Here is a 26,997-nt window from a genome sequence, read left to right as displayed (position 1 = left end):
TGTGGTCAGTTTTTCCTCTCCATTCTCTTTTTCTTTTTGTATTTCCTGTCATCATCATTTGGCTACCAGTTTTTGAAAGCCAGAAACAGTTGTGTCAATTCTTCCCTTTGTTCAGAGTACTTTGGTTTTTTCCTCCTAGTTACCTATTGATAACCAGTACTCTTGATTGCAGTCCCTTAGTTCTGCCTAGGTTCAGGCTCTAACTATTATCTGGACTATTCTAGAAGTCTTTCTACTGTTGTCCCCAGTGTTGTTCCTTTCTGTTTTATCCTTTGCAGTTTGCCTGAGGAATCACTCTAAGACAAAAATGTGAGTATATTGGTTTTCTTTTTGAAACCCTTCAGAGGCACCACATTCCCCGCACTGCCTTAGAATGAAAGACACGGTTCTTCAGCTTTGTCCTCCTTTTAACCTCTTTTTAAGGCTGTCCTTTTCAGTGATTGACTTTTTTCCAGCTGCCCCTTCATTAGCAAATTGTTGTAGCGCAGAGGTTGGCAAACTTTCTTAAAAGGCTAGAGAAAAAATTTTAGGCTTTGCAAACTGTAGGTCCCTGTTTTGTCTCCTCCCCACCCCCAATACTGGGGATCAAACCAGGATCTTGCACATGTTGGGCAAGTGCTTTACCACTGATTTGCATCCCCAGCCCTTTTTATCTTATTTTGAGATGGGTCTCAAAATAGTTGTCCAGGCTAACCTTGAAGTTGTGATCTTCCTCCTTCAGCCTTCTAAGTAGTTTGAATTATAGACATGTGTCACCACTGTACCAGCTACTTTTTTCTTTTAAATGACCCTTTATAGGATTCATTCCCTAGTACTGCAAGCAAACAAACAAACAAACAAACAAACAAACAAACAAACAAAAAAACCAACAAAAAACCCAAACCTTTTACAAATGTAAAAACCTTCTTAGTTTGTGGGCCCTATGAAAATAGGCTGTGCTTGTTTTGACTAATGCAATTTTTGGACCCCTGTTCTAGCCAAAGATGTCATTTTTTCCCCCAAATTTTTTCTGGCCTTGCAGAGACTGTTAATTTTTTACTACATGGAATATCCTGTTACTTCTACATAGAAGGCTTTTCCCATCAGTATTTAAAACTTAGCTCATAGGTTAACTGCTTACTGAGTCCTTTCATGCTCCTTTAGGGTGTATGTCAATCATCCCTTTTTCTTTGCTCTTTGTGCCTTCTGGATCCTAACGTTTGTGCCTTCATTAGTGTTGTAGTTTTGTGTGTACATGTGTTTGCCTCTTGCTGAAAGGAGCTTATTGATGAAAAATTTTTGTTTTTAGAGCTTCTTGTTCCTTTCTTCACTTGATTTGAAAATTTTGAAAAATTGAAAAAAATTGAACAAAATAGGGTATAACTGGATATATTAATAAAATATCTATTATAATTGATTTTGATAACAACAAAATTATCTAAAAAGGTTATTCATATCCTTGTAAGTTCTTTTTCTCTCTTCATTTAAAAATTAATGTAATTTCAGTATGTGAAACTATAGCAATAGAACCAATTCCTACAAAGCTTGCATCCAGTTTGCAAAATGAAAGTGATAATAGTTGAAGTCCCTCACTTTCCCTTTCTTCCTGGCAACTTATTTCTATGCATGTTTCTATACTTCTGCCTGATACTTAATATACCTGGAAACAGTACAGTCAGTCCTCCATATCTGCAAATTTTGCATCTGTGTATTCATCTGCCAGTTTAACCAACGAGGGGTCAAAAATATTTAGAAAAAAATTGCATCTGTACTAAACATGTAGACGCTTTTTCTTGTCATTATACCCTAAACAATATAATATAACCATTATTTACAAAGCATTTATATTGTATTCAGTATTATAAGTAATTTAGAGATAATTTAAAGTAAACAGGAGGATGTGTATAAGTTATATGCAAATAATGTGCCATTTTACATAATTGAGCATCCACTGGATTTTGGGTATTCTTGAGGTATTCTGGAACTGATCCCCCTTGTTTCCTGAGGGATGATTTTGTAATTATGTGTCCTTTTAATAAAAGGTATTTTATGATATACTCTCTTCTGTAACTTGTTTTTTGTTCACTATGTTTTAAAAAATATTTTTATTAGTTGTTGGTGAATATTTATTTATTTGTATGTGGTGCTGAGAATCGAACCCAGTGCCTTACAACATGCTAGGCAAGCACTCTAGCACTGAGCCACAATTCCAGCCCCTATTCCGTATGTTTTGAGATTTAAGAAAATGAAAATGTAAGATCAACATCCATGTCTATACACATAACTTCCATTCATTCTACTGCACTTTATCAGTTCTACCATGCACACCCAATTTTATCATTTTTGAAATTGGCATGCATCTTAAAATCAGTGATGTCTTATTATTATAATTATTATTTTCTTATGGTACATATGATGATTGTGTTATAAGCCACACTTGTATTATATACTTGGTACTATATGAATAAGATACAATATCTAGCTGGGCATGTGGCCTACACCTGTAATCCCAAGTGACTTGGGAGACTGAGACAGGAGGATTGCAAGTTCCAGGCCAGCCTCAGCAATTTATCAAGGCCCTAAGTAACTTAGTGAGTCCCTGCCTCAAAATAAAAAGACCTAAAAATAAAAAAGGACTTGGAATGTAGCCAAGTAAAGTGCCTCTGGGTTAAATTCCCTGTACAAAACAGAAAAAAAAAAAAAAAAAAAAAATACAATATTCAGTCATTTTCTGACAATTTGGTTATTTCAACCTTTTTTTTTTTTTTAAATCACACACTGTGCTGCAGGAACACTATTTTACCTGTTTCCTTATACTTATTTGTGAGTGTTTCTCTAGGCAGGAGATATGCCTGGGAGGATTGCTACATTATAGAATATGCTTGTCTTCAGCCTGGCTCTCTGAAGTGATCATACTTTTCCCCTAGTATTTAAGAGTTGCTGTTGCTGCACTCTTCATCAGCACTGGTTATTGTTGTTTTTGCTAGTCGAATGGCTATAAAAATGGCTTCTTGCTGTGTTTTTATTTAGGATTTCCTCATTCCTAGTGAGACTGGGTATTTTTTATTTTTGTCTTTTGGTTTGTATGTCCTTTGTGAATCACCTGTTCATACATACGTGTTTATTTTTGTGCTGATGGGATTTGGGGCCTCTTGCATGCTAGACAAGTGTTCTGACAGTCCCTCACCTGTTCATATCTTTTATGAATTTTTCTACCACATTTTGCCAAATACAATAACCTTTACATCTTTTGTCAGTTATATGTGTTGCAAATATATTCTTCATGTCTATGGCTTACTTATTTATTATTATTTTTTAATATTTTTATTTATAGATGGACACAATACCTTAATTTTGTTTGTTTATTTATTTATTTTTATGTGGTGCTGAGGATTGAACCCAGTGCCTCACACATGGTAGGCAAGCGCTCTACTGCTGAGCCATAACCCCAGCCCTCTATGACTTATCTTTGTTTCTAATGTAATTTGATGAATGGAGGTTTTAATTTTTTCCACATTTTTTATTGGTGTATTATAGTTGTACATGAAGGTGGGATTTGTTGTCACATATTAATACATGCATACAATATAACAATATAATTTGGCTAATTTGTCTCCCCAGCACTTTCTCCTCTTTTCCCTCTTCCCACTCACTGGTCCCTTTCTCTATTCTACTTATCTCCTTTTGATTTTCATGAACCGCCCCCCCCCCCTCTTCTTTTCCTTTTTCCTCTTTAGCTTCCACATAGAGAGAAAACATATGACCCTTGACCTTCTGAGTTTCGCTTATTTCAGTTAACATACTATTCTCAAGTCCATCCATTTTCCTGCCAATGACATAATATCTTTTTGTGGCTGAATACAACTCCATTGTATATATAAACCACATTTTCTTTATTCATTCATCAGTCAATGAATACCTAGGCTGATAGTTTTAAATTTTAATAAAGTCAAATTTGTCAATTTTTCCCTCTTATAGTTTGTGCCTTTTTTGTCTTATTTGAAGAAAACCTCTTCTTTCAAGGGTTGATGATTAACTTGTTAAAAAATGTGGCATGAATTTTAAACTGAAAGGGATAAGAATATAAATCGTGTAGGTTGATCAGGATGCACGTAATATTGTGAGACATTTAGAGATTCAGATTTTTCTGGTCTTTACTTTTTGGAATGGAAAGGTGGAAATATCTGAAATTGGTATAGAGTTTACCCCCTCTTTTATATTTCCTCTTGAAGGAAATTCTAGCCCTTCAGTTGGAGAATAATTAGAACATGTGGGTGTGAAACTATTGAAATATAACAAGGGACAAATATAACTTTATAAAATTCTCATGATAAATTCACAGGTGGTCATTCTGTAATTATAATTTAGGGCATTATTAACTGGAGGAATCTAGGTTGCTTGCTTTCTTTTTCTCTTCTCTTTTTTTCAGTGAAGTACTTCTCTCTTTTTGGGCAGGGTAGGGTAAAGTGGGTAACCATACTGAAGTTAAATGAATATTTACTAGTTCAGTCCATACAATATATAAAGTAGTTATAACTACTTTTTTTTTCTTCAAATACTGGACATTGAACCTAGGAACACTCTTATCACTGTACTAAATCCCCATCCCTTTACTTCATCTTATTTTATTTGTAACTTAGTGGTAGAGCACTTACATAGCATACATGAGGCCCTGTGTTCAGTCCTTAGTATAGTGAAAAGAAAAAGAGAAAGTCTCAAATGTTGATGAGGATGTAGAGAAGTCTGAACCTTTGTGCATTGCTTGTGGGAATATAAAATGGTAGAGCCTCTGTGGAAAATGGTATAGTGGTAACTCCAAAAAATTAACATAGATGCCAGGCATGGTGATGTATACTTGTAGTCCCAGATGCTCAGTAGGTGAGGCAGGAGTATTACAAGTTTAAGGCCAGCCTGGGCAACTTAAAAGACCGTGTCTCAAAATAAGAAATAGAAAAAGAAATGTGGGAATGTAGCTTAGTGATAGAATATTGGCATAGTATGTGTGAGGTCCTGGCATTAGTATCCCTAGTACTAAAAAAAAATTAAAATAGAATTACCATATGATCCAGCAGTTGTACTTCTGGGTATAAAAGCAAAAGAATTGAAAGAAGTATCTCAAAAGAGATATCTGTATATCCATGTTCATAGTAAATAATCAAAAGATAGAAGCAACCCAAGTGTTGCTTACTGATGGATGAATGAATAAATAAAATGTGCCACATACACACAAGGAGTATTGTTCAGTCATAAAAGGAAGAAAAATTCTGTGACATAAAATTCAGTGACATGGTACAACATGTATGAATCTTTTTTTTTTTTTTTTGGTACCGGGATTGAGCTCAGGGGTACTCTACCACTGAGTCACATCCCCAGCTCTATTTAGTATTTTATTTAGAGACAGGATCTCACTGAGTTGCTTAGTGCCTGGTTTTGCTGAGGCTGACTTTGAACTCTTGATCCTCCTGTCTCAGCCTCCCAAGCTGCTGGGATTACAGGTGTGCACAACTATACTCAGCTGCTACATGAATGAATCTTGAGGACATTAAGCTAAGTCACAAAAAGGTAGATATTATGTGAGTCTGCTTATATGAAGTGTAACTAGAATAGCCATACCACAGAGCAGAAAATAAATGGTGATTGTTGCAGTTTATAGAGAAGGGAGGATAGGAAATTATTAGTATTATTTTTTTGGTACCAGGGATTGAGCCTAGGGGCCTTAACCACTGAGTCACATCCCTAGCCCTTTTTATTTTTTGTCTTGAGACAGGGTCTCATTAAATTGCTTAGGGCCTCACCTTATGTTGCTGAGGCTGGCTTTGAACTTGCAATCCTCCTGTCTCAACCTCTGGAGCTGCTGGGATTACAGGCATGCACCCTAAGCCTGGCTGGGAATTATTTTTTAAATGGATATATAGTTTCAGTATTGAAAGAGGAAAAATGTTTGCATGGTGTTGATGATTGTACAACATTATGAATGTATTTATTGCTACTGAATAGTATAATTAAAAATGGTTAATATGGCAAATTTTATATTTTACTACAATTAAAAAAATTTAAAAAATGGAGTTTTAAATAAGGAGAAGAAAATTGGGTAAGTATAATACAAAGCATTATAGTCTTTTGTTAAATCTATTTTTTATGACAGTGAACACTTAATAGAATTGTGCATAAGTTTGGCAGAAAACAATTTAGAAATTTCCTACTATCAAATAAATTGGATATGTTAGCAAAGTAGTTCCATCTCTGTTCCCTCCCTTCCCTTTCAGAAGGCCTGATAACTATGTGTAATAATAATTAAAAAAGGACAAAAACACATATCAGTATGGTTAGCAGTGATAAGACCCATGACTGTGGGTGTTGATATTGGTTATATTGTATTTGGTAATTGTAAAATAATGAACACTTTTTATAGGGTTTAGATGGGTCTTAAGTTATGAGAGGAATGGAAGAGGAGTGCCTGTCTTTGTTCGTTTAGTTTGCTCTCACAAAATCCCTGGGTAATTTATAATGGTCATAAACTTACTGCTCATAGGTCTGGAGCTGGGAAGTCCCACGGTCAAGGCATCAACAAGTGCAGTGTCTGGTGAGGGTTTGGCTGTCTGCTTTAAAGATGGCTCCTTCTAGCTGCAATTTCACATGGCCAAAGGAGAGATTTTATCTGACTGAAAGGGCAAACAGGCTCCCTCCAATCGTTTTTTGTAAGGGCATGCATCCCATTCATGAGGAGGGATCCCTCATGACCTAATTACCACCAAAGTTCCCACTTAATACCATCATCTTGAGGGCCGAGTTTCAAAATCCAAATTTTGGGGAGGACACAAACATTGGGTACATAGCAGGTTAAAGTACCTGAATGATTAAGTCCGAGGAATGGAAGCTTAATGATTGCTCTAATGGAGTGTTCACTATCCTGTGAGTAATATTTTATAGGCAGTTCTAGCTTACAAAGGGATAGTATTTCAAAACTTAGTCAATTGATAAGAACAGATGACAAAGTCATGAATAATATAGCTGCTCAGGGTAACATAGTATATATTGCAATGAAAAATAATAGGAAATAGTATTGTGCCAAAGCAGTGTTTTGGACTTCACGGGCTGTAGTAACTCCTGGGTATACAGCAGTGTAAAATTCATAAACACTGGGTGTAAGATAGTCTTAATCAGGTCATTAGTTTATCTGATGGAGGGTAGGAGGAGAAGGGAAGAACTTAATACCTGCATGTGGCAGGGTCTTGAAGTCGTCAAGTTAATTAGTAATTTGTAGTTCTTTTCTTGTAGTCTGTCTCCAGCACCACTACCTCCACCTTCTGATATGCTCTCTGTATATTATGTGATATTCCTGCCTGTATTTATTTATTTATTTTCTGCAGTCCTCTTTGAAATAAGTCTCACATAGTACAGTGAATTATTTGGTGAGTGATTATGACTTTTCCTTAGCTTCCTTTTGTTGACCCAGATTGGAGCATTGGGTTGATTGTTTGCCTTCTAACTTCATGTGTTGGGAAAGAAAAGGATTCTGAAATAACAGCACTTTCTCTAATTGCTCTAGGTCAATTACTTGGACCTCACTTGTTCAAGTAACACATTCATTTAACATGGCATCCATTGTCCTAGAGTGGTGTGCATTAATCCTGTTCCCTAGGACTTCATTCTTTTTTTTTTTTTTCAGACCTGAGGACTGTATTGGTGGGACTTCCTTATGCCAAGGGGTTTTGTACAGACTAGGTTCTTGGTTCTCAAATTTTAGTGTGAATCAAATGGCCATGGGAGCTTGAATACTTAAACAGATGCCTGAACCACACCACAGACCTACTGCATTAGAATCTTTCTGGGTAGAGTTTTCATTGTTTAATTGTTTGTTTGTTTATTAATGAAAAAATGTAAACATATTCAAATATAGACGCTATGTTATTATGAACACCTATGTATCCATTGTCAAACTTCTGTAATTAACTATTTGTGGTTAATCTCATTTTATCCATATCCCTGTCCACTTTCTCCTGTATTATTTTGAAGCAAATCTCAGATTATTAATCTTTTTTTCATTATGAAACATATGTATTTTAATAGATTCCTAGATGACTAAAAAACTATAGGGGCAGGTAATATATGTATGTGGTAAAAAATTAAAGGTAGGGACTGGGGATGTAGCTCAGTAGTAGAGTACTTGCCTAGCATGCACGAAGCCCTGGATTCCAGCACTGCACAAAAACCTCCCCCTGCAGAAAAAGGTGTACTGTGAAAAGCAGATCTTTTCATTGCTCTGGTATTCTTGTTATTCTCCTCTAAGGCAAAGAAACTCATAATTTCCTTTATCTACATATATTCAATGCTTATGAAAATATATATATGTATATAATTAAATATGTGGTAATATCTACTGTAAAGTACACATTTGTCTGAATCTTGGTTCTTTTATATAACCCAGGGGCACTCTATCACTGAGCTGTATCTCCAGTCTTTTTTATTTTTTACTTTGAGACAGGGTCTTGCTAAGTTGCCTAGACTGGCCTTGAACTTGCAATCTTCGACTCAGCCTCTGGAGTTGCTGGGATTACTGGGGCATGCCACCACATCTGGCTGGTTTTTTTTTTTTTTTTAAGGCTATAAAGCAACCTATTTATTACACTGGATTCTGTGGGTCATGACTTCAGGCAGGCACTGTGGGCATATCTTGTCATTCCTCTCTGGTGTGGGGAGATGACTCCATGTCTGAGACCAGAACCAGTTGGAGGCTCATTACTTATGCTTTCACATTGACTTGGGGGGACCAAATAAGCTGCCCCAAGAACTTACATGTGGCTTCTCCTAACAGTCTGGGCTTCCTTAGAGCATAGTGGTCTCAGGGTGGTCAGATTTGTTACGTGGAAGCTCAGGGCTACAAACACTCATGTTTTAAGCAACATGGCAGATGTTATTTGCTAATATAGCCTTGGAAATCAGTACTACCTCTCTTGGAGTTGTTAGTCAAACACAAGTCCAGCCAAAATCATGGGAGGTATGGCGATCTGAATTATACAACTGAGTGGCAAAGAATTTGTGGGCAGTTTTTAAATCACCAGAGAAGGAAATCTAGAAATGAACTCACCTTTCCTTTGAGAAATAAAGAAACAGGCCAAGAAAGCATCCAGAATGTTTTTAAGGCACACACAGCACGTGGAGAGGATGATGGAAGGCAGGGCTTTGGGCTCAACATTAGCTGTAGTCCTATGAACTGAACCTTGGTCAGAGAAGCAGGTTGTGCCCACTAGCTAGTGCCATAACTACACGACTAACAAACCTCCCCTAAGTGCCGTCTGCTACAGCAGCCATTGTTGCCACTCATGTCTATGGGCTGTGGGGCAACTGAAGATGGCTGATCTCTGGGCTGTGGCTGGGGCCACTGAGACAGCTGTAAATAAGGGAACGTCAGGGTTTTTTGAAGACAGAGGCAGAGATTGGAGTGATGCCACTACAAGCCAAGGAATACCAAAACTGCCAGCAACCACCACAAGTTTTGGCCCCACATGGTCACAACTTCTTCTCAGGGGATCCTCCTGGCCACATGGGGAACTTTAGAATTCCTACTTCTTTTCCTCCTATTAACAGATTCTCTCTTCCATTGGACCTTGAGAGACACCAGGGTTCTGAATTAGGTGTGCGCTAATGATGCCATCAGGAACCTTGACTCTTTCCATCCTTGGGCTGTTAGGCCTGTGCGCTAGATTAGCTTCTGGTTTCCCACTTCATGGTTCCAAGATGGCTCTCCAGTAATCGTAATTCTGACCACTGCATTCAAGGAAAGAAGAAAAGGACCCCTTTCATACTTTTTGAAGACTGGTTTATCCATGTTTCAAGATTTATTCAGCCAGTGCTTTCTTGGTGGATATTTTGGTTATTTAGAATATTGCATTGTAGTGAATATTATGAATATATGATTTGCTCGAATTTCTAGTTCAGAAGATAAGTCCGTTTGGATTTTTGTTAAATATTGCCTAACTGCATTTTTATCATCTATTGTAGCTCAGTGGTAGAGCACTTGTCGAGTATGTGTGAGGACCTGGGGATTAGGTTTGATCCCTAGCACTGCAAAAAAGAAAAAAAATTAAAATTTATCAATCCATCATCAGAAATGCAGGGTTCTTCTAGACTTCTCATGTTTCTCCTATTTATATTCATACTTTTCTTTAAATTTACAAGTATGAGTGTATGTATTTGTTTTTTCACTAAGAATTGAACCCAGGGCCTCACACATGCTAGGCAAGTGTTGTACCACTAGGCTGTACCCCTTTATAATAGCTATTTTATATGCACATTTATAATAGCTATTTTAAAATTTTTATCTTTAGTCAGGCATGGTGGTACATGCCTGTAATTCCAGCAATGGGGAGGCTGAGACAGGAAGATTGCAAGTTTGAGGTCAGCCTCAGCAACTTAGACCCTATCTTTAAATAAAAAAAATAAATAGGACTGGGGATGTAGCTTAGTAGTAGAGTGCCCTGGGTTCAATCCCAAGTACTGAAGAAAAATAAAATGAAATAAAAATAAAAAAAGTTTTCTCTGTGAGTTTCATCATCTACCTTTCTGCATCTGTAGGCATGGGTTTTATAAGTGGTTTGGAAATTTAGGAGATGCCAGACCCAGTAGTGCATAGCTATAATCACAGCAATTCAGGAGGCTGAGGCAGGAAAATTGAAGTTTCAGGACTACCTCAGCAACTTTGTGCGATTCTGTCTCAAAGTAAAAACTAAAAAAAGTACTAGAGATGTAGCTCAGTGGTAAAGTGCCCTTTGGTTCAGTCTCCAATACCAATAAAAAAATACAAAAAGAAGGGCTGGGACTGTAACTCATTGGTAGAGTGCTTGCCTTGCATGGGTGAGGACTGGGTTTGATCCTCAGCACCACATAAAATTAAAGATATTTTGTCCACATACAACTAAAAAAAAAATTCTAAAAAATGTAAAAAGAAAGAAAAAAATACCAGGGGGGAAACCATAGCAGTTTTCAATGATTGAGGATAAGGTTAGGGAACTTAACTGAAGTGCATTAATGGATGAGTTTGTTCTATTAAGAGTTTTCAGCGTGGTATGGTGATGCATACCTGTAATCCCTGTGATTTGGGAGGCTGAGGCAGGAGGATTGCATGTTGGAGGTCAGCCTCAGCAATGTAGTGAAACCCAGTCTCAAAATTAAGAAAAAAAAAGAAAAGTCTAGAAATGTGCCTCAATAGTTAAGCACCCTTGGGTTCAATCTTTAGTACCAAAAAACAAAAGACAGAATACCCAGAAAACAAATGATTTTCAGCGTGGTTTTGTTTCATTAAAAGAATCATGAATGAGTAGAGTTTTGAAATGGAGTAGATAACGATGTCTTATGAAAATGATGAAATTTGGGAGACTGAGGAAGGAGGATTGCAAGTTGGAGGTTAGCCTGGGCAATTTAGTGAGACTCTGTCTCAAAAATAAAAAATATAAAAAATAAAAATGACTGGGAAATATCTCAGTGGTAGAGCACCCCTGGATTCAGTTCCCAGCACTGCAAAAAGGAGGGGGAAAAAAAAAAAAAAAAAAAAAAAAAGAAAATATATAAAATGGCTTGGAACTTTAGAATTTCGAAGAGTTTTGTTTTTTGGTAGTGGGGAATGAACCAACAGGTACTTTACCACTGAGCTACATCTCCAGAACTTCTTTATTTTTTATTTTGAGACAGGGTCTTTTGCTAAGATGCTGAGGGTTTTGTTAAGTCATTGAGGCTTACCTTAAACTTGTGATCCTTCTGTCTCAGGCTCCTAAGTTGCTGAGATAATAGGTACGTGCTTTGGCTGAACTTAAGGATTTTAATTTGCAATTTTCTCTTAACACAATTAACATCAACTCTTAATTGTAGCCAATTTTTTTTTTTTTTCTTTACCAAGGCCAGGTCAATTTAGGAATATAATAGTGAATAAGAAACTGAGGTGTTGGAACGTGGTTTAAATATATGCTCTTATCTCAATTGTAGTGTTCTTTCTTTTTCCTTTTACCACACCTTGGCTGTGTGATGTTGGGCCAGTAACCCAGTTCCTGTGAGCTTTAGTTTTAACAGAAAATTGGAAAGATATTTCTATGATTAAATAAAAAAATTTAAAAAATTTTAATTAAAAACCTTTATTTTTATTTATTTATATGCGGTGCTGAGAATTGAACCCAGTGCCTGCACATGTTAGGCAAGTGCTCTACCACTGAGCCACAACCCCAGCCCTAAATAAAATATTTTACAAAATTAAATATTAAATTAAATATTATTGAAGTAAAGCATTTATTTAACTGATGCATAGTAAGTGCTCTGTAGGTGATAACTGTTATTTTTAATATTATAGATATTACAAATTAATTTTTTATAGTTTTAAGTTAGCTTTTTTTGTTTATACATGACAGTATAGGTATTACAATATGATGGTAATATGTTGTTTCTGAGTTAAGAGAGTTGATGATTGTGATTTGTTAAAATAATGGAAGACTACACAGTTAACAGTATATATATCTATGTATATACACACATACATATACATATTGTATATATATACACACATACATATACATATTGTGTGTATATATATATATATATATATACACACACACACACACACACACACACACACACACACACACATGTCGAGACAGGGTCTTGATAGTTTAGGGCCTTGCTAAGTTGCCGAAGCTGGCATTGAATTTGTGATCCTCCTGCCTTAGCCTCCTGAGTTGCTGGATTTACAGGCGTGTGCCACTGCACCTGGCTTTGATAACAGATTTTTAAATTGTGGAGAATGAAGGTATTTTGAAGTTAATCGAACCATGCCAAATTTATTGAACATTGACAACATATCCTGGGCACTTTGATTCATACCTAATGTGAAGACAGATGTGTGCATTGACAGTTACAGTGTAATAAAGGCATGAGAAGAATGTGGAGACTTCTATGAGAGCTAAGTGCCCAGCTCTGCCTTGGAGTATGAATAGTGTATGTGTGTGTGTGTCTCAGAACAGACTTTAGCAAGAAGGTGTCACGTTTACTTCAGTCTGAATCTAAAGGAGATTGCTTAGTGTTCAAGGGTAGATTGCAGACAGACATAAATAAAGAGAGCATCATACTAAGTTCCTATATTTGGCTTATGTGCTTATTTTTATAATTGATTATTTGCATAAGGATTTTACCATTGGGAAATTCCAAGATAATTTTTTTCCAAATATGGAGTATTACTTAAAAGTGCTGATTTTATCAAATGTCTTTTTTGACTTATTGTGTGCTAGACCAATTAGTAGATGATGGATTGAATACCTATATAATAATAAGATCTTTTTAGTTTGTGGTTTTGAGGATTTATTATTGAGTGTATGTGTTTTGAGTTCATGTACACAGGCCAGCAGTTCCTGGATTGATTTCATATTATATAAATTCTACTTTGGTAAAATAAAGTCATACAGAAGAAAATCTTGTATGTCACTAAAATGTTTTTAATATATATGTTAAGTTGGAATCAACTATTTGCAAACTCATTATGCACTTCGTAGTTGTGTAGTTAGAATGTTTGGTATTTTATCCTCATTAACTTCACATCCTTTCTGGATGCAGAGATAAAGTGTCGTTTAGTTTCTGGGAACTTTGGAATGGTTTTAAGTAACTTGTTTTTCAAATATAAGTGAACTAATGACTATAATTTGGAGGAAGTTTAAAGGAATATCCATATAATAAAATACAAATTGAGAAAAGAGGCAACATGAAGGTAAATGGGTAGAAAGTCATTAAGTTATCTTTGTAGTATAATGACAACTTAAGATCAAAGGATAATATACTTAGCATATAGGAAATAAGATTACCTATTCAGGAAATGTGCATCTTTTTTTAGTTAAAATCCTTGCCAAGATATGTTTTAAAACCATGCATGGTTTCTTCCTGAGGCAATTCTTGAGCTTTAGGTTTAATGAATATGACTATAAACTATATTAATGTAATGTGTATTTTCTATCCTTGTCTGATTCATGAATTTTAATTGCATTACTTTTGCCATGCGTGTACAGTTTAGCGATCTACACTTTATTGGGGGGAGATGTGGTTGGCATAGCTTCTATGAAATATCTTGGCCATTGTGTCTACTCAGAGCTTCTTGAGTAAATAAGTGCACTTGAGTCTTTGTCTAATAAGCCTTTTTGTGCAATGCCTCAAATAACTGCAGTGCTAATGAACTATAATGGAGATATTAAAGGTCTTTATCTTTTTCAAGGGGAAAAATTCTTATTAGAACTTTATAATGATAATTTTAAAATCAAGTTATGGAGTTGACAATGAAAAGTTTTCTTCCTGATATTTAAATTAAAAAAAAAAAAACAAAACCTTTGTTGTTAATGTTGCTTTTCTTCTTTTGTAGGTATGGCCTCACAAGTCTTGGTCTACCCACCATATGTTTATCAAACTCAGTCAAGTGCCTTTTGTAGTGTGAAGAAACTCAAGGTAGAGCCAAGCAGTTGTGTTTTCCAGGAAAGAAGTTATCCACGGACCTATGTGAATGGTAGAAACTTTGGAAATTCTCATCCTCCCACAAAGGGTAGTGCTTTTCAGACAAAGATACCATTTAATAGACCCCGAGGACAGAACTTTTCGTTGCAGACTAGTGCTGTTGTTTTAAAAAATACTGCAGGTGCTACAAAGGTTATAGCAGCTCAAGCTCAGCAAGCTCGAGTGGAGGCACCTCAGATTGGGGCGTGGCGAAACAGGTTACATTTCCTAGAAGGCCCCCAGCGATGTGGATTGAAGCGCAAGAGTGAGGAATTGGATAGTCATAGCAGCGCAATGCAGATTGTCGATGAATTGACCATACTTCCTGCAATGTTGCAAACCAACATGGGAAATCCAGTGACAGTTGTGACAACGACCACAGGATCAAAACAGAATTGTACCACCGGAGAAGGCGACTATCAGTTAGTACAGCATGAAGTCTTATGCTCCATGAAAAATACGTATGAAGTCCTTGATTTTCTCGGCCGAGGCACTTTTGGCCAGGTAGTTAAATGCTGGAAAAGAGGGACAAATGAAATTGTAGCAATCAAAATTTTGAAGAATCACCCTTCTTATGCACGTCAAGGTCAAATAGAAGTGAGCATATTAGCAAGACTCAGTACTGAAAATGCTGATGAATATAACTTCGTACGAGCTTATGAATGCTTTCAGCACCGTAACCACACTTGCTTAGTCTTTGAGATGCTGGAACAAAACTTGTATGACTTTCTGAAACAAAATAAATTCAGTCCTCTGCCACTAAAAGTGATTCGGCCCATTCTTCAGCAAGTGGCCACTGCACTGAAAAAATTGAAAAGTCTTGGTTTAATCCATGCTGACCTCAAACCAGAGAATATTATGTTGGTGGATCCTGTTCGGCAGCCATACAAGGTTAAAGTAATAGACTTTGGGTCGGCCAGTCATGTTTCAAAGACTGTTTGTTCAACATACCTACAATCTCGGTACTACAGGTAGGTGACAATGTTGAATTTCTGCTAAGTGAAGTTTTTGAGTGTATTTGGTGAAAGGCTCCTTCAGTTAAATAAGGAAATCAAGGCAAGAGCAGTTAAAGTTTGAGGTTTTAAAGATATTTGAAAAATTGAGACATAGAATCTGCTTCAGGAGAATAGAAAAAACTCCACTAGTTCCTTGCTCAAGAGATATGACTGTTTTCACTATAGCCAGAAATGATATGATTAATGATGATCAAACAGAAGTCTTTAATGTTAAAATATTTTTAGTAATTTTTGTATCTATCTTTGGGCATTTCAACACTTGAGAGAAATAGTTTAAAGCTGTAACCACATGTAACTGAATATTTAGAAAAATTAAAAGAATTCAAAAAGTTAGTTATTTTGAGGGCTGGGGTTGTGGCTCAGTGGTAGAGAGTTCACCTAGCACATGTCAGGCCCTGGGTTCAATCCTCAGCAACACATAAAAATAAAGGTATTGTGTCCACCTACATCTAAAAAAAAAAAAATATATATATACACACACACACACACACACACACACACACACACACAAAAGAAGTTTGGTAGAATTCACTGGTGAACTTTGAAAAAATAAAGTTATTCTGTTAATGATTTTAAGATTCAAATACATTTCCATGGCTGTCATGAATATTTTTTCTGCATATATGCTATGAGTAATGCTATTTTTGTGTTGGTGCTATGTGGGGGGTAGAATTTAAAGAAGAAAACAATTTCCATGTAAATATTAATAGAGGCTCCAATGCCATGAATAATGTAACAGTAGCCTGAGGTACAGTAGTCTAAGGGACTAACTAAAGGTTTGCCAGGATTCAAAATACCAAAAATTCCTTCATGAGTGTGAAAATGTTTTTTAATTCATAATTGTATAGTTTTAAGTTATTTTCATTTTGGCCTAAACAAATTTATGGTCTTGGATGGTCTCTAGAGCCCCGTGATCTCCAGTATAAGGGGGCGGATGTAGGAGCAATATTTGTGACAATATCGGTCATTTAAAAGTTACTAAATAGACAAACACACGAAGCTAATTTTGGTCCAACACACAGGGTATTTTCTGGTATTGCATCTGCCTTTATACTCTTTCTGATTACCTTGAGTAACCTTCTTGCAAGTATATGCTGTAGTGTAGAGGGCAGAGTAAAGGAGAAATTAATTAGCTGCTATAAAAGCAAACTCTAAATGTTTGCTCTTCCATTAGTGGTTTTTCAGAAAGAATTCCACATTTAACTTGGTTACAGTTAAGTTTATTAAAATATGTTTTAGGAATTAGCAATATAGCCTGATCTGTAGTTAGTGTATTCTGTATTGTATGGTTTTTAGTATTAGAGTGCTAGACATTATTCTTAAAACTTTTTAGATAGTTTAAAAGGTAATTCACCGTTGTAGCATTGTAGCAGATATTATTTAGTTTTACAATTAGATTTGCTTGATCTGTGATGCTCCTGACAGTCTGTTTTCAACTTAATGAGACGTAAGATTAACTTTTAGTTAATTTTTTTCTGGAAAATTATCATAAATCATATTTAATAGCATGAAAATAGTGCTTTTTTTTCTTTTTCCCCTTTCCTTTGTGTCACTATGGATTGTGTCTTAAGAGCAGTCAACTAGCATGTTATATAAACTCTCAGCCCAGCTGCTTGAGCCCTATATTTAGTTCACTTGTTAGTAAATGATTTCACTTTATTTAGGTCCTGCTTTATTCTGTGTTAGACCTAGTGTCCTTTTCTGTGTTTGAAATCTTTTGGATGAGAGTTAAAAGAAAAAAAAAAAAAATCCTTATTTATTTTTTATACTTGAGAATGTCTGTTGGTTTGTTCAATGTTTCAAGAGAGTAAAGGAAATCCTTTAAAAAGCAATTTAAATGCTAAATATTTTATGATACCAGTTTCTAGCATTAGGCCTTTGCACAAATATTAGCTTCTGTGTTGAGGATGAAAAAAAGCTATGAGTAACTGCCAAGTACAATTAGCCATTTCTAGTTTGTGTTTATATATAAATTTCAGGTAAATTATTTACCAAACTCTGAGAAGCTATACAACAGCTACTTTACACTAACAGGTCCTATGTTTAGAATTTAAAACAAAATGAAGTTTGTATTTGTAAACAAAGACTAGTGCAAACATTTTGGTTTGTTGCCTGGATAAAAAATTGAAAATAAACTTTACTTTAGATCTGAGAGTTAGAAGAGTTAGTATTAGGGTAGATTGGTGAAAATGTGTGGTCTTTAATAGGCACTATTTTGATGTCTGGTATAATTTTGCATGGAAATAGCAAATAACTATTACTTTATTTGTTTGTACCTTTTATTTTTAATCCTGCCATTTCTCTTGTAGCTTATGACTAGATTACTTACAAATATGATTAGATAATAAGCAGAAGTGTCTTATACTTGATTTTTCACTTTTTTCCATTAGACCTTTATGGTTATATATAGTTGCTGAGTTCACTCTTTATTAAAAAGATGTTGTAATTTTAAGTGAAATCAGGAGGAGGAAATGTGTCAAATTAAATATTTTCAAGTTAAGCACATTAGGAACATGATTTCTAAGGTAGATGATTTGTGTTTAAACACACAGGTTCATGATGTGTTATTCTATTTCTTTGAACTCTGCAACACAAACGTAGTAGGGATATCTTAAAATAGACAGGGGACAGTGGCCAGAAATTGTTGACTACTATAGATGGTGAGGCTGTCTAGCTCTTGCAGTGATAGAAGCCAGAAGTACATGCTAAGGGCATTGATTTGCTCAAGGTCAGCATGTTCTAAATTCAGCTGCTTGAGCATGGTTTCTGTCAAGAACACATAGGCTCTTGAATGCATAAAAGGTTTTAGCAGCAGAAGGTGGTGTATTTATGAGGTGTGGTGGCAACATTCAGGTCATGATTTTTTTTTTTTTTTTAAATATAGTTTTAGCTTGTGGTTCTGAGTCATTTTCAGAGCACAGAGGCAGGAAAGTGGGTTGTAAAGTAACCTGTATAGCAGTTATATTCTTTGCTGCATTACAAATTTAGCATTAATTGCTATTGAACGAAAAAGTGTTTCTAGGGGTTGGGTATAAATCAGTGGTAGAGTGCTTGCCTAGCATGGACAAGGCCCTGGGTTTGATTCCCTGCACTTCAGGGAAGAAGGAAAAAAAAAAAACAAAAAAACCCCCAAAAAAACTTCTGTTATGCATGTAATAGTTACAAAAAGGTATGGAATGGTGAAAAATTAATTTACACTTTACCACTTCTTGTTTCGGGCATACCCGTTTCTCATTCTTTCTTAGACCATGAAGTGTCAAAGGCAAAGTTCCTGTAACAAAATTAAGGTACATAGATAGACCCCAAAGGACAATATTTTATGTAGAGTACTTTATAATAGAACACTGTGTATGCATACTTTTTCATTTTTTCAAAGTGCTTTTTCTTAAATTTCTTTTTTTTTTTTTTTTTCTCGTGGTACTAGGGATATGAACCCCGGCCCTTGTGCATGCTAGGCAAGCACTCTACAAAATGAGCCATATCCTCACCTTTCCCTTAAATTTCTTAAGTTTACTTCTAATTTCTCATCTTTATAGGTTAAAAATTTTAAAAAGAAACTTTATCCTTAAAATCATAATTACAGCACATATTAAGTGCACAAATTAATAAGTTTTACTGTGACATTTTCATACATATATTGTTCTTTGGTAAACAGCTTTTTAAAATAAAATACATTTTTTATTTGTTCATATTAGTTGTACATGATCATAGAATGTATTTTGACATATTATACATGTATGAAGTATAATTTCTCATTCTTCTGGTTGTACATGATGTAGAATTACGTTGGTTGTGTAATCATGTATGCATGTAGGATAATGTCCCATTCATTCTACTGTCTTTCCTATTCCTATTCCTATTCCCCCTCCCTTCCCTTCATTCCCCTTTGTCTAATCCAAAGTACTTCTATTCTTTGCCATCCCCACACTGTGAGTTAGCATGTGCATATCAGAGAAGATGTTAGGTCTTTGGTTGGTAAACAGCTTTATTGAGACATAATTAACATGCCTTGAACTTCATTCATTTAAAGTATACAGATCAGTGGCCTTTGATATATTCACAGTTGTGCATCAGTGAATACTATGTTAGAACATTTATATTACCCCCTAAATAAACCTCTGGACCCTTGAGCCATTGTTTACTAATTTTCTCATCCTCCTAGTCCTAGGCAACTACTAATCTGTTCTACATTCTCTGTCTGGGTAGTTTTGCCTGTTCCAGACATGTCATATAAATGTAGCCATATAATATGTAGTCCTTTTTGATAGGCCTTTGCCCACCTAGTGTAATGTTTTCAAAGTTCATCCGTGTTGTAGCATATATCAATAGTCTATTTCTTTTATTGCCAAATAATATTCCATTGTTTAGACATATAACATTTTATATATTCATTCATTGATAATTGGAGATCTCTTAAAATGATGTCAGAGAGCCAAGGCATGGTGGTGCTTGCCTGAAAACCAGTGATTTAGGAGACTGATATCAGAGGATTGTTAAGTACCAGGTCATCCTGTGTAGTTTAGTGAGACCGTGTCTCAGAAAAAGGGGATGGGGCGAACTGTGAACTTGGTTCAGTGGTACTGTGCTTGCATAGTATGTACAATTCCCTAGATTTAATCCACAGTACCAAAAAAAATTTTTTGTTATCAGATAAAAAATACAAAAATGGAAACTGTAAGATGGTCCATGATTAAGTCTTTCAAAATATTTAGTGCCTCTAAAGTGTGAAGAAATATGGTGCTGGGTGGTGCTTTCACATTGAAGAGCACAAAATAGTCCCTGCCTACAATCTAATGGGTAGGTAAGCACTAAAAAGAAGTAAAGTACTCTGAATAGGGAAAGAGATGAACAAAGGGGGCTGAAACTTTTTGTTGATGCTTTTTGTTTTTTTGAAAAAGTATTACTTTGAGTTAATTTTAGACATATAGACTGTCGTAAAAATAGTACAATTCCTATATACCCTTCACCCCGATTCTCCATGGGTTTTAAATCATAACATTTTACCACTCTAGCTTTTCTACTCATTCTTTCTCTGTGCACATACACACATATATTTTCTTACATTGTTTGAAAGTAAGTTTTAGACACAAAGCGCTTTTATCTCCAAATACTTAAATGTGCCTTTCCTAAACTAAGGACATTCTCTTGCATAACCCTAGTACAATTATCAATATCATCATCCGTTTACATCAATATTATTGATTTAATGAACTATTCAAAATACTGTTGATTTGAGGAAATTAAAATCAATTCAATATTGTTAGCTATTTAAGAGACTTCATTCTGATTTTTCCAACTGTCTCATTAATTGCATTTTTCTAGCCCAGAATTCAAACCCGGATCACACATTACATGGTTTTTCATGTCTCTGTAGTGTGTCTTCTGATGTGGAACAGTTCCTTGTCTGTCTTTGCTTTTGTGACTCGGACACTCCTAAAGAGTGCTGGCCATTATTTTGTAGATGGTTCCTCAGTGTGGGTTCTCTGTTTCTCATGATTAGTTTCAGATTTTGGGCAAGATCTCATAGAAGTGATATGTCCTCATGTTTGATTGGCATGTGATATCAACTTTGATCACTTGGTTGAGGCAAGGTTTTTCATTTTTATAAAGTTATTGTTTTTTTTCCTTTGTAATTAATCAGCATTTTGTGGAGGGATAATATTGTTTCTTGTCCTATTTTCACTGGACAGTTTTTGAGATTGTTGGCGAATTTGACCTTAAATAAATATAATTGGGGGTTGCTGAATGATGTTTTTCCTAATTCCATCATTCCCCTATTAGGAATTGTTCTATAAGGAAGAACTTTTTTTTTTTTTTTTTTTTTTTTTAACTTTGTTTATATCAGTTTGGATTCATGGGTTCATATTTTATTGAATGTGTTATAATCTATTTCTTGTTATTCTTTGTTTTGTTGCATGAATTATCCCAGATTGTCTAGTGAGAGACCCTTCATACTTGTTTCTGTGCCCCTGGGTGTGGCTCCACTGTTCCTTAAATGCTTACGTACTTAATTTCTGACACTACAAGATGTTCTGACTTGCCTTGTACTCTTTCTGCCCCAGCCCTAGGATTGACCACTTCTCCAAGCAACTCCCCACTTTTAAAAAAAAAAATTTTTAAAAAATTAATTCTTTGTCATTCAATTTTATTTCCAAACAGAAATCCCTACATAAACAGAGCCAGTCTATGTTAAGTTATTTGATGGGGTTAATTTTTTAAAAAATATGAAATGCTTCATGAATTTTCATGTAATTTTTTCATCCTTGCACAGGGGCCACACTGCTGTTTTCTGTATATGCACTGCTGTTTCTGGTATATGTGCTGCCTAAGGGAGCATGCTCTTCTTCCTTTTATTGGGAATGGTTGTTTAGAAAATAAGAACTGGATGCTAATGCCAAGTGTGCTTATGGTATTAGAGTATGACTGCATTTTCAGCTCGAGGTGTAAAGCTAGAAAATATATGTGTGTTTATTGTTGTATGTTTGTATTTCTTTATTTGTATATTAAAACCGTGAATTCATGCTGATCTGTCCAAATTTGACACCTTAGAGTTCATTCTGTTTTCTTCTTTTTTTAATAATCCCATTTCTGATGCTGAGAAGCAGGCTGTCATTATCCACAATGTTATTTGTTCAATTCTAGAATACATTTAAAGTAGTTTTGGAGTTGTTCACCCTTACCCCTAATTTACTATCCCAAGTATAACATTTACAATTCTTTTATTCTTTGGTGGTAGATTTGGAGTATGAAGTCAAAATACTGTGCCAAAAAAAAAAAAAAAAAAAAAAACAAACTAGAATACACAAAACACTGTGTTCTAAAGTTGCTTACCTTAGCTCCTTTCTAAATGTCCTCTCCCCTACCTTCATTTCCATGTTATTTATTTGAAATACAGTTAAGTTCATTTGTTTCTGGTTGAATACCATTTTGGGTCCCGTTGTGTCCTTGTTGGTTGGTTGATTCAGCAATAACATGGTTCTAAAAATCAGAACTATACAAAAAGTTTGTCTCATACGTGTTACCACTCTCCCCCATCCTTTCCACTTTATTCCCATACAGCTGTTTTTGTAACTGTTACCATTACTTTCTGACTTGTGTTGTGTATGTTTTAGAACAAATCAGCAAATAAATATATTATTTTAAAAAATTCTCTTTCTTCCAAGAAATATAATGTATTATGGATACATGTTTGCACTTGACTATACTTAAACAGTGTTTGCTGGAAGTTACTTCATGTCAGTTGACAGATCATTCTCATTCTATATTTTACTTCTGCATAGTGCTTCTTCGTGTGGATTATATTTTATTCAGCCACTTTCCTAATCATCAACTTAGTTTTTTGCAAACAATGGGCAAGATTAAGTTTGTGTATATATGTATTTTTTTTTTCCTTCTCTCTCTCTCTCTCTTTTGGATAGTAGCTAGCCTGATAGATGTGAGGTGATATGTTATTGTGGTTTTTATTTGCATTTTCCTGATGATAGTGATGTTGAACATCTTTTTTTAAGCTTGTGGGCCACTTGAATATCATCTTTGGAGAAAAGTCAAGTCCTTCGTGCTTTTTAAAATTGGGTTATTTGATTTTTTGTTGTTTTGTTGGAGTTCTGTATGTATTCTGAATATGAACTCCTTATTAGATACAGGATTCACAAATATTTTCTCCTATTCTATAGGTTGCCTTTATATTCTTTTGTTTGTTTCTTTTGCAAACATGACTTTTTAAATTTGATATAGTCCCATTTTTCTATTTCTGCTTTTGTTGTGCTTTTGGTGTCATATGAAAGAAATAATTGCTAAATCTGTTGTCATGAATCTTTCTCTCTTTAGTTATTTTTTATATATGCTGTGAGATAAGGACCCAACTTTATTCTTTCACCTATGAATATGCTATTTTCCAAACACCAGTTATTAAAAAGATTGTCCTTTCTCCCGTGAGTAGTCTTGGCATGTTTGTCAAGGATTATTTATCCATATATGCAACAATTTCTTTCTGGCCTCTTTATCCTATTGTTTTGGTCTATTTGTCTGTCTTTATTATAGTATCATACTGTTCTGATCACTGTAGTTTTGTAATATACTTTGAAATCAAGAAGTTTGAGTTCTCTAAACCTTTCTTTCCTTTTCAAAATTGTTTTGGCTATTTGGGTTCCCTTAATGTTTTCTATTATGTCTTCATCTTGTTCCCCCTTAAAACTTTGATCTCACAGTTAAGAACTTTAATGGTAAAACTATCTTTTAAGATGTGTCAGAATTTTAAGAATGGAGATTGACTAATGAATGTGGTCAATAAGAATTGTGTTTTGTCTATGTTATTATTATTTATCTTCCCTTTTCAGCTTTGTGGTACAGTTTTACCCGGAGCTTCCCTTGTTTAATAATACTTTGAAGCATGCTTTTTGCTGAGGAGCAAGAAGAACCCATCTCTTTCAACCTTCAAGACTTATCTTAGGTATTATCTCCTTGGTGGAATCTTTCCTGACTCCTGTATCACTGTGCTGGGCCATACCTGTACCTAGCACAGTAGTGGATCTGCCTGTGTAATAGGCACGCGCTGAGCCATAATGGAGTGCTTGTCCTCCTTGTGAATGACTGGAACGTGGACTCACAGAATTTTAAAACTGGAAAGAACTTCTGATGTTTTCTAATGTAACTTCTACTCAGGCATGGATTATTTTTATAGAAAGCCAACATTATTTGTCCAGCCTCATCTTGAACTCTTTTTGGTAATTACAAGTGCTTCCTTCTGAAACTTGAGTCCTGCTTATATCCATGGGTATGTAAGGTATGTGGGATAAGTATGATCTTGTTTTGAAATATTTTTAATTGTAGATGAACACAATACCTTTATTTTGTTTATTTAATTTTTTAATGTGGTGCTGAGGATTAAACCCAGTGCCTCACAAATAAGTGCTCTACCACTGAGCCACAATCCCACCCTGGTAGATCTTTTCTGATGTCAATTTTATATGATTTCAATTTTGAAGAAATAAACACTTTTTTTTTGGCGAAACACATATATTATGGAATCAAACATAAAAGTTCATTGGCCCCCTTATATCTCTAGACTTTGCTAGAGAGGTGGGGTTATGAGTTTAGTCTTCAGTTAGACTATATTGGTGGTAAAGCTTATGAATTATATTAAGCAACTCATTTGTTTGTATTGTTTAAAAATTTCCTTTTAGTATCTATAAAATGAACAAATCCCCAGCTTCTTTCACGTAAAATAAACTGGTTTACTTGTAGATTAGATGCATATGTTTTATTTGAGAAAACATAAATGTATCTCATTTGAAAATCTGAAAGTATTAGAACCTTGCTTATAATGTTGTCCTGAGTTCTGTGCCATGAAATATATCTCTTCAAGATCTCTTCAGTACTTAAGGGACTACATGCTTTAGAAAGAGGGATGAAGAGGGCTGAGGTGGCTAGCATGTGTGAGGCACTGGGTTTGAGTCTCAGCACTACTTCTAAATAAAATAAAAGTCCATTGACAACTTAAAAAAAATTTTTTTTAAATTAAAAAAAAGAGGGAGAAAGAATGGGTTAAAGTTGGTACTGTTACTCTCCTCTTCCATTATAGGTGTGATGTTAAGTTATAAGATGGTAAGTAATATATAATGTTCAATAATACTAGTCAGGAATAGGGGAATAGGGCAAAAACATTGTTTATATTTAGCTTTTTTTTGTGTGTGTAGTGTTGGGGATTGAACCCCAGGGTGCATTATGACTGAGCTACATCTCCAGCCCCCCTTTTATTTATTTTTTTAATTTTTGAGACCGAGTCTCCCTAAGTTGCCCAGGCTAGCCTCAAACTTTCCATCCTCCTGCCTCAGCCTTCTAAGTTAGTGGGATTACATGCCTGGCACAAAAACACCCTTTTTTTTTTTTTTTTTTAAATTTGTTTTGGATTGTCAATGGACCTTTATTTTATTTATTTATATGCTGTGCTGAGAATCAAACCCAGTGCCTCACACATGCTAGGCAAGTGTTCTTCTACTGAGCTACAACCCCAGCCCCACAAAAGCACTTTTAAAAAACTTGGTCATAAACATAAAGTGGTATTAATTCTATACATGGTAACTGTAAAATATATAATAATTTTAATGCCATGCAAACTAGGTTGGTCCATCTTTTATATCCAGTTTGAAAGACCATATTCTAAAATTGTAAGTATCTGTTAAATAGTTATTCAGAGGCTTAATGAAGACTTTTTATTGACTTATTTTTATTTTTAAAATTTTTAATTTAGTTTTTAGCTTTTTAAATTTGTTCTAAGTAGTTACACATGACAATAGAATGCATTTTGACTCATCATACATAAATGGAGTACAACTTCTCATTCTTCTGATTGTACTTGATGTAGAGTTACACAGGTCATGTAATCATATATGGACATAGGGTAATAATGTCCAATGCATTCTACTATCATTCCTACCCACACGATCCCTTCCTCTTCCTTCACTCCCCTCTGCCTAATCAAAAGTACCTCTATTCTTCCCTCTACCTCTTTATTGTGAATTAGCACCGCATATCAGAGAAGATATTAGGCCTTTGGTTCTTCGGGTTCTTTGGGACAGGCTTATTTTGCTTAGCATAATATTCTCAGTTCCATCCATTTAGTTTAGCTATTGTGAATTGAGCTGTTATAAACATCGATGTGGCTGTGTCAGTGTAGTATGCTGATGTTAAGTCCTTTGGGTATAAATAAACCTAGGAGTGAGATGACTGGGTCAAATGGTGGTTCCATTCCAAGTTTTCTGAGGATCTCCATTCTGCTTTCCATAGTGGTTGTACCAATATGCAGTTCCACCAGCAAGGTATGAGTGTACCTTTCCCCCACATCCTCTGCAACTTTTATTGTTCTCTGTGTTCTTGAATATTGCCATTCTGACTGGAGTGAGGTGGAATCTCAGTGTGGTTTTGATTTGCATTTCTCTAATTGCTAGAATGTTGAATATTTTTTCATAGATTTGTTGATTGATTTTATATCTTCTCTGAAGTGCTTTTTCAGTCCCTTGCCCATTTATTGATTGGGTTATTTGGTTATTTTTGGTGTTAAGTTTTTTTAGTTCTTTATGTACCCTGGAGATTACTGCTCTGAGGTACGTGTGCTACAGATTTTCTCCCTTTATGTTGGCTCTCTTGAAAACTTTTTGATGACTTTTAATTCTATTGAATAAAAGCCTTTAATTTCAAAGTTTTTCAGTATTTTCCTTGGGCTATACCTAGCCTTGTTTAAAGGTGCATATAGCCTTCTGAATGTACTATGACAATAGAATGTAATGATACCATGAATCAGGTGTCACTCTAGACTTCATACACTTCTAACCATTTGTGCCTGTTCCCTTTCTGAGTCTTCAGCATCTTCCCAGGAATGGAATTCAGCTCCCCAAATGTTAATAACAGTAAGTGTGCTACCATGGAAGAGTGCCAGTTCATTGGCCAGTGAATAATTTAGGTTTCAGCTGGTGTGGAGAGATTGTATTACTTA

General features: G+C 35.2%; 1 protein-coding gene across 7 annotated transcripts in view; it reads left to right on the top strand.

The window, feature by feature from the left end:
• Nucleotides 1–26,997, top strand: part of HIPK3 (homeodomain interacting protein kinase 3) — a 92,475-nt gene that overhangs the window by 20,719 nt on the left and 44,759 nt on the right. For all 7 annotated transcript variants that reach the window (XM_079103069.1, XM_079103064.1, XM_079103070.1 and 4 more), the window contains exon 2: nt 14,363–15,461. In XM_079103069.1, coding sequence (XP_078959195.1) covers nt 14,363–15,461 — 1,099 coding nt within the window. The remainder of the gene's footprint in view (nt 1–14,362; nt 15,462–26,997) is intronic.

This window comes from Sciurus vulgaris (genome assembly GCF_902686455.1).
Source record: "Sciurus vulgaris genome assembly, chromosome: 11".
NCBI lineage: Eukaryota > Metazoa > Chordata > Mammalia > Rodentia > Sciuridae > Sciurus > Sciurus vulgaris.
The sequence above is the reverse complement of the archived record's forward strand: the minus strand, read 5'-3'. Positions and strand labels throughout refer to the sequence as shown.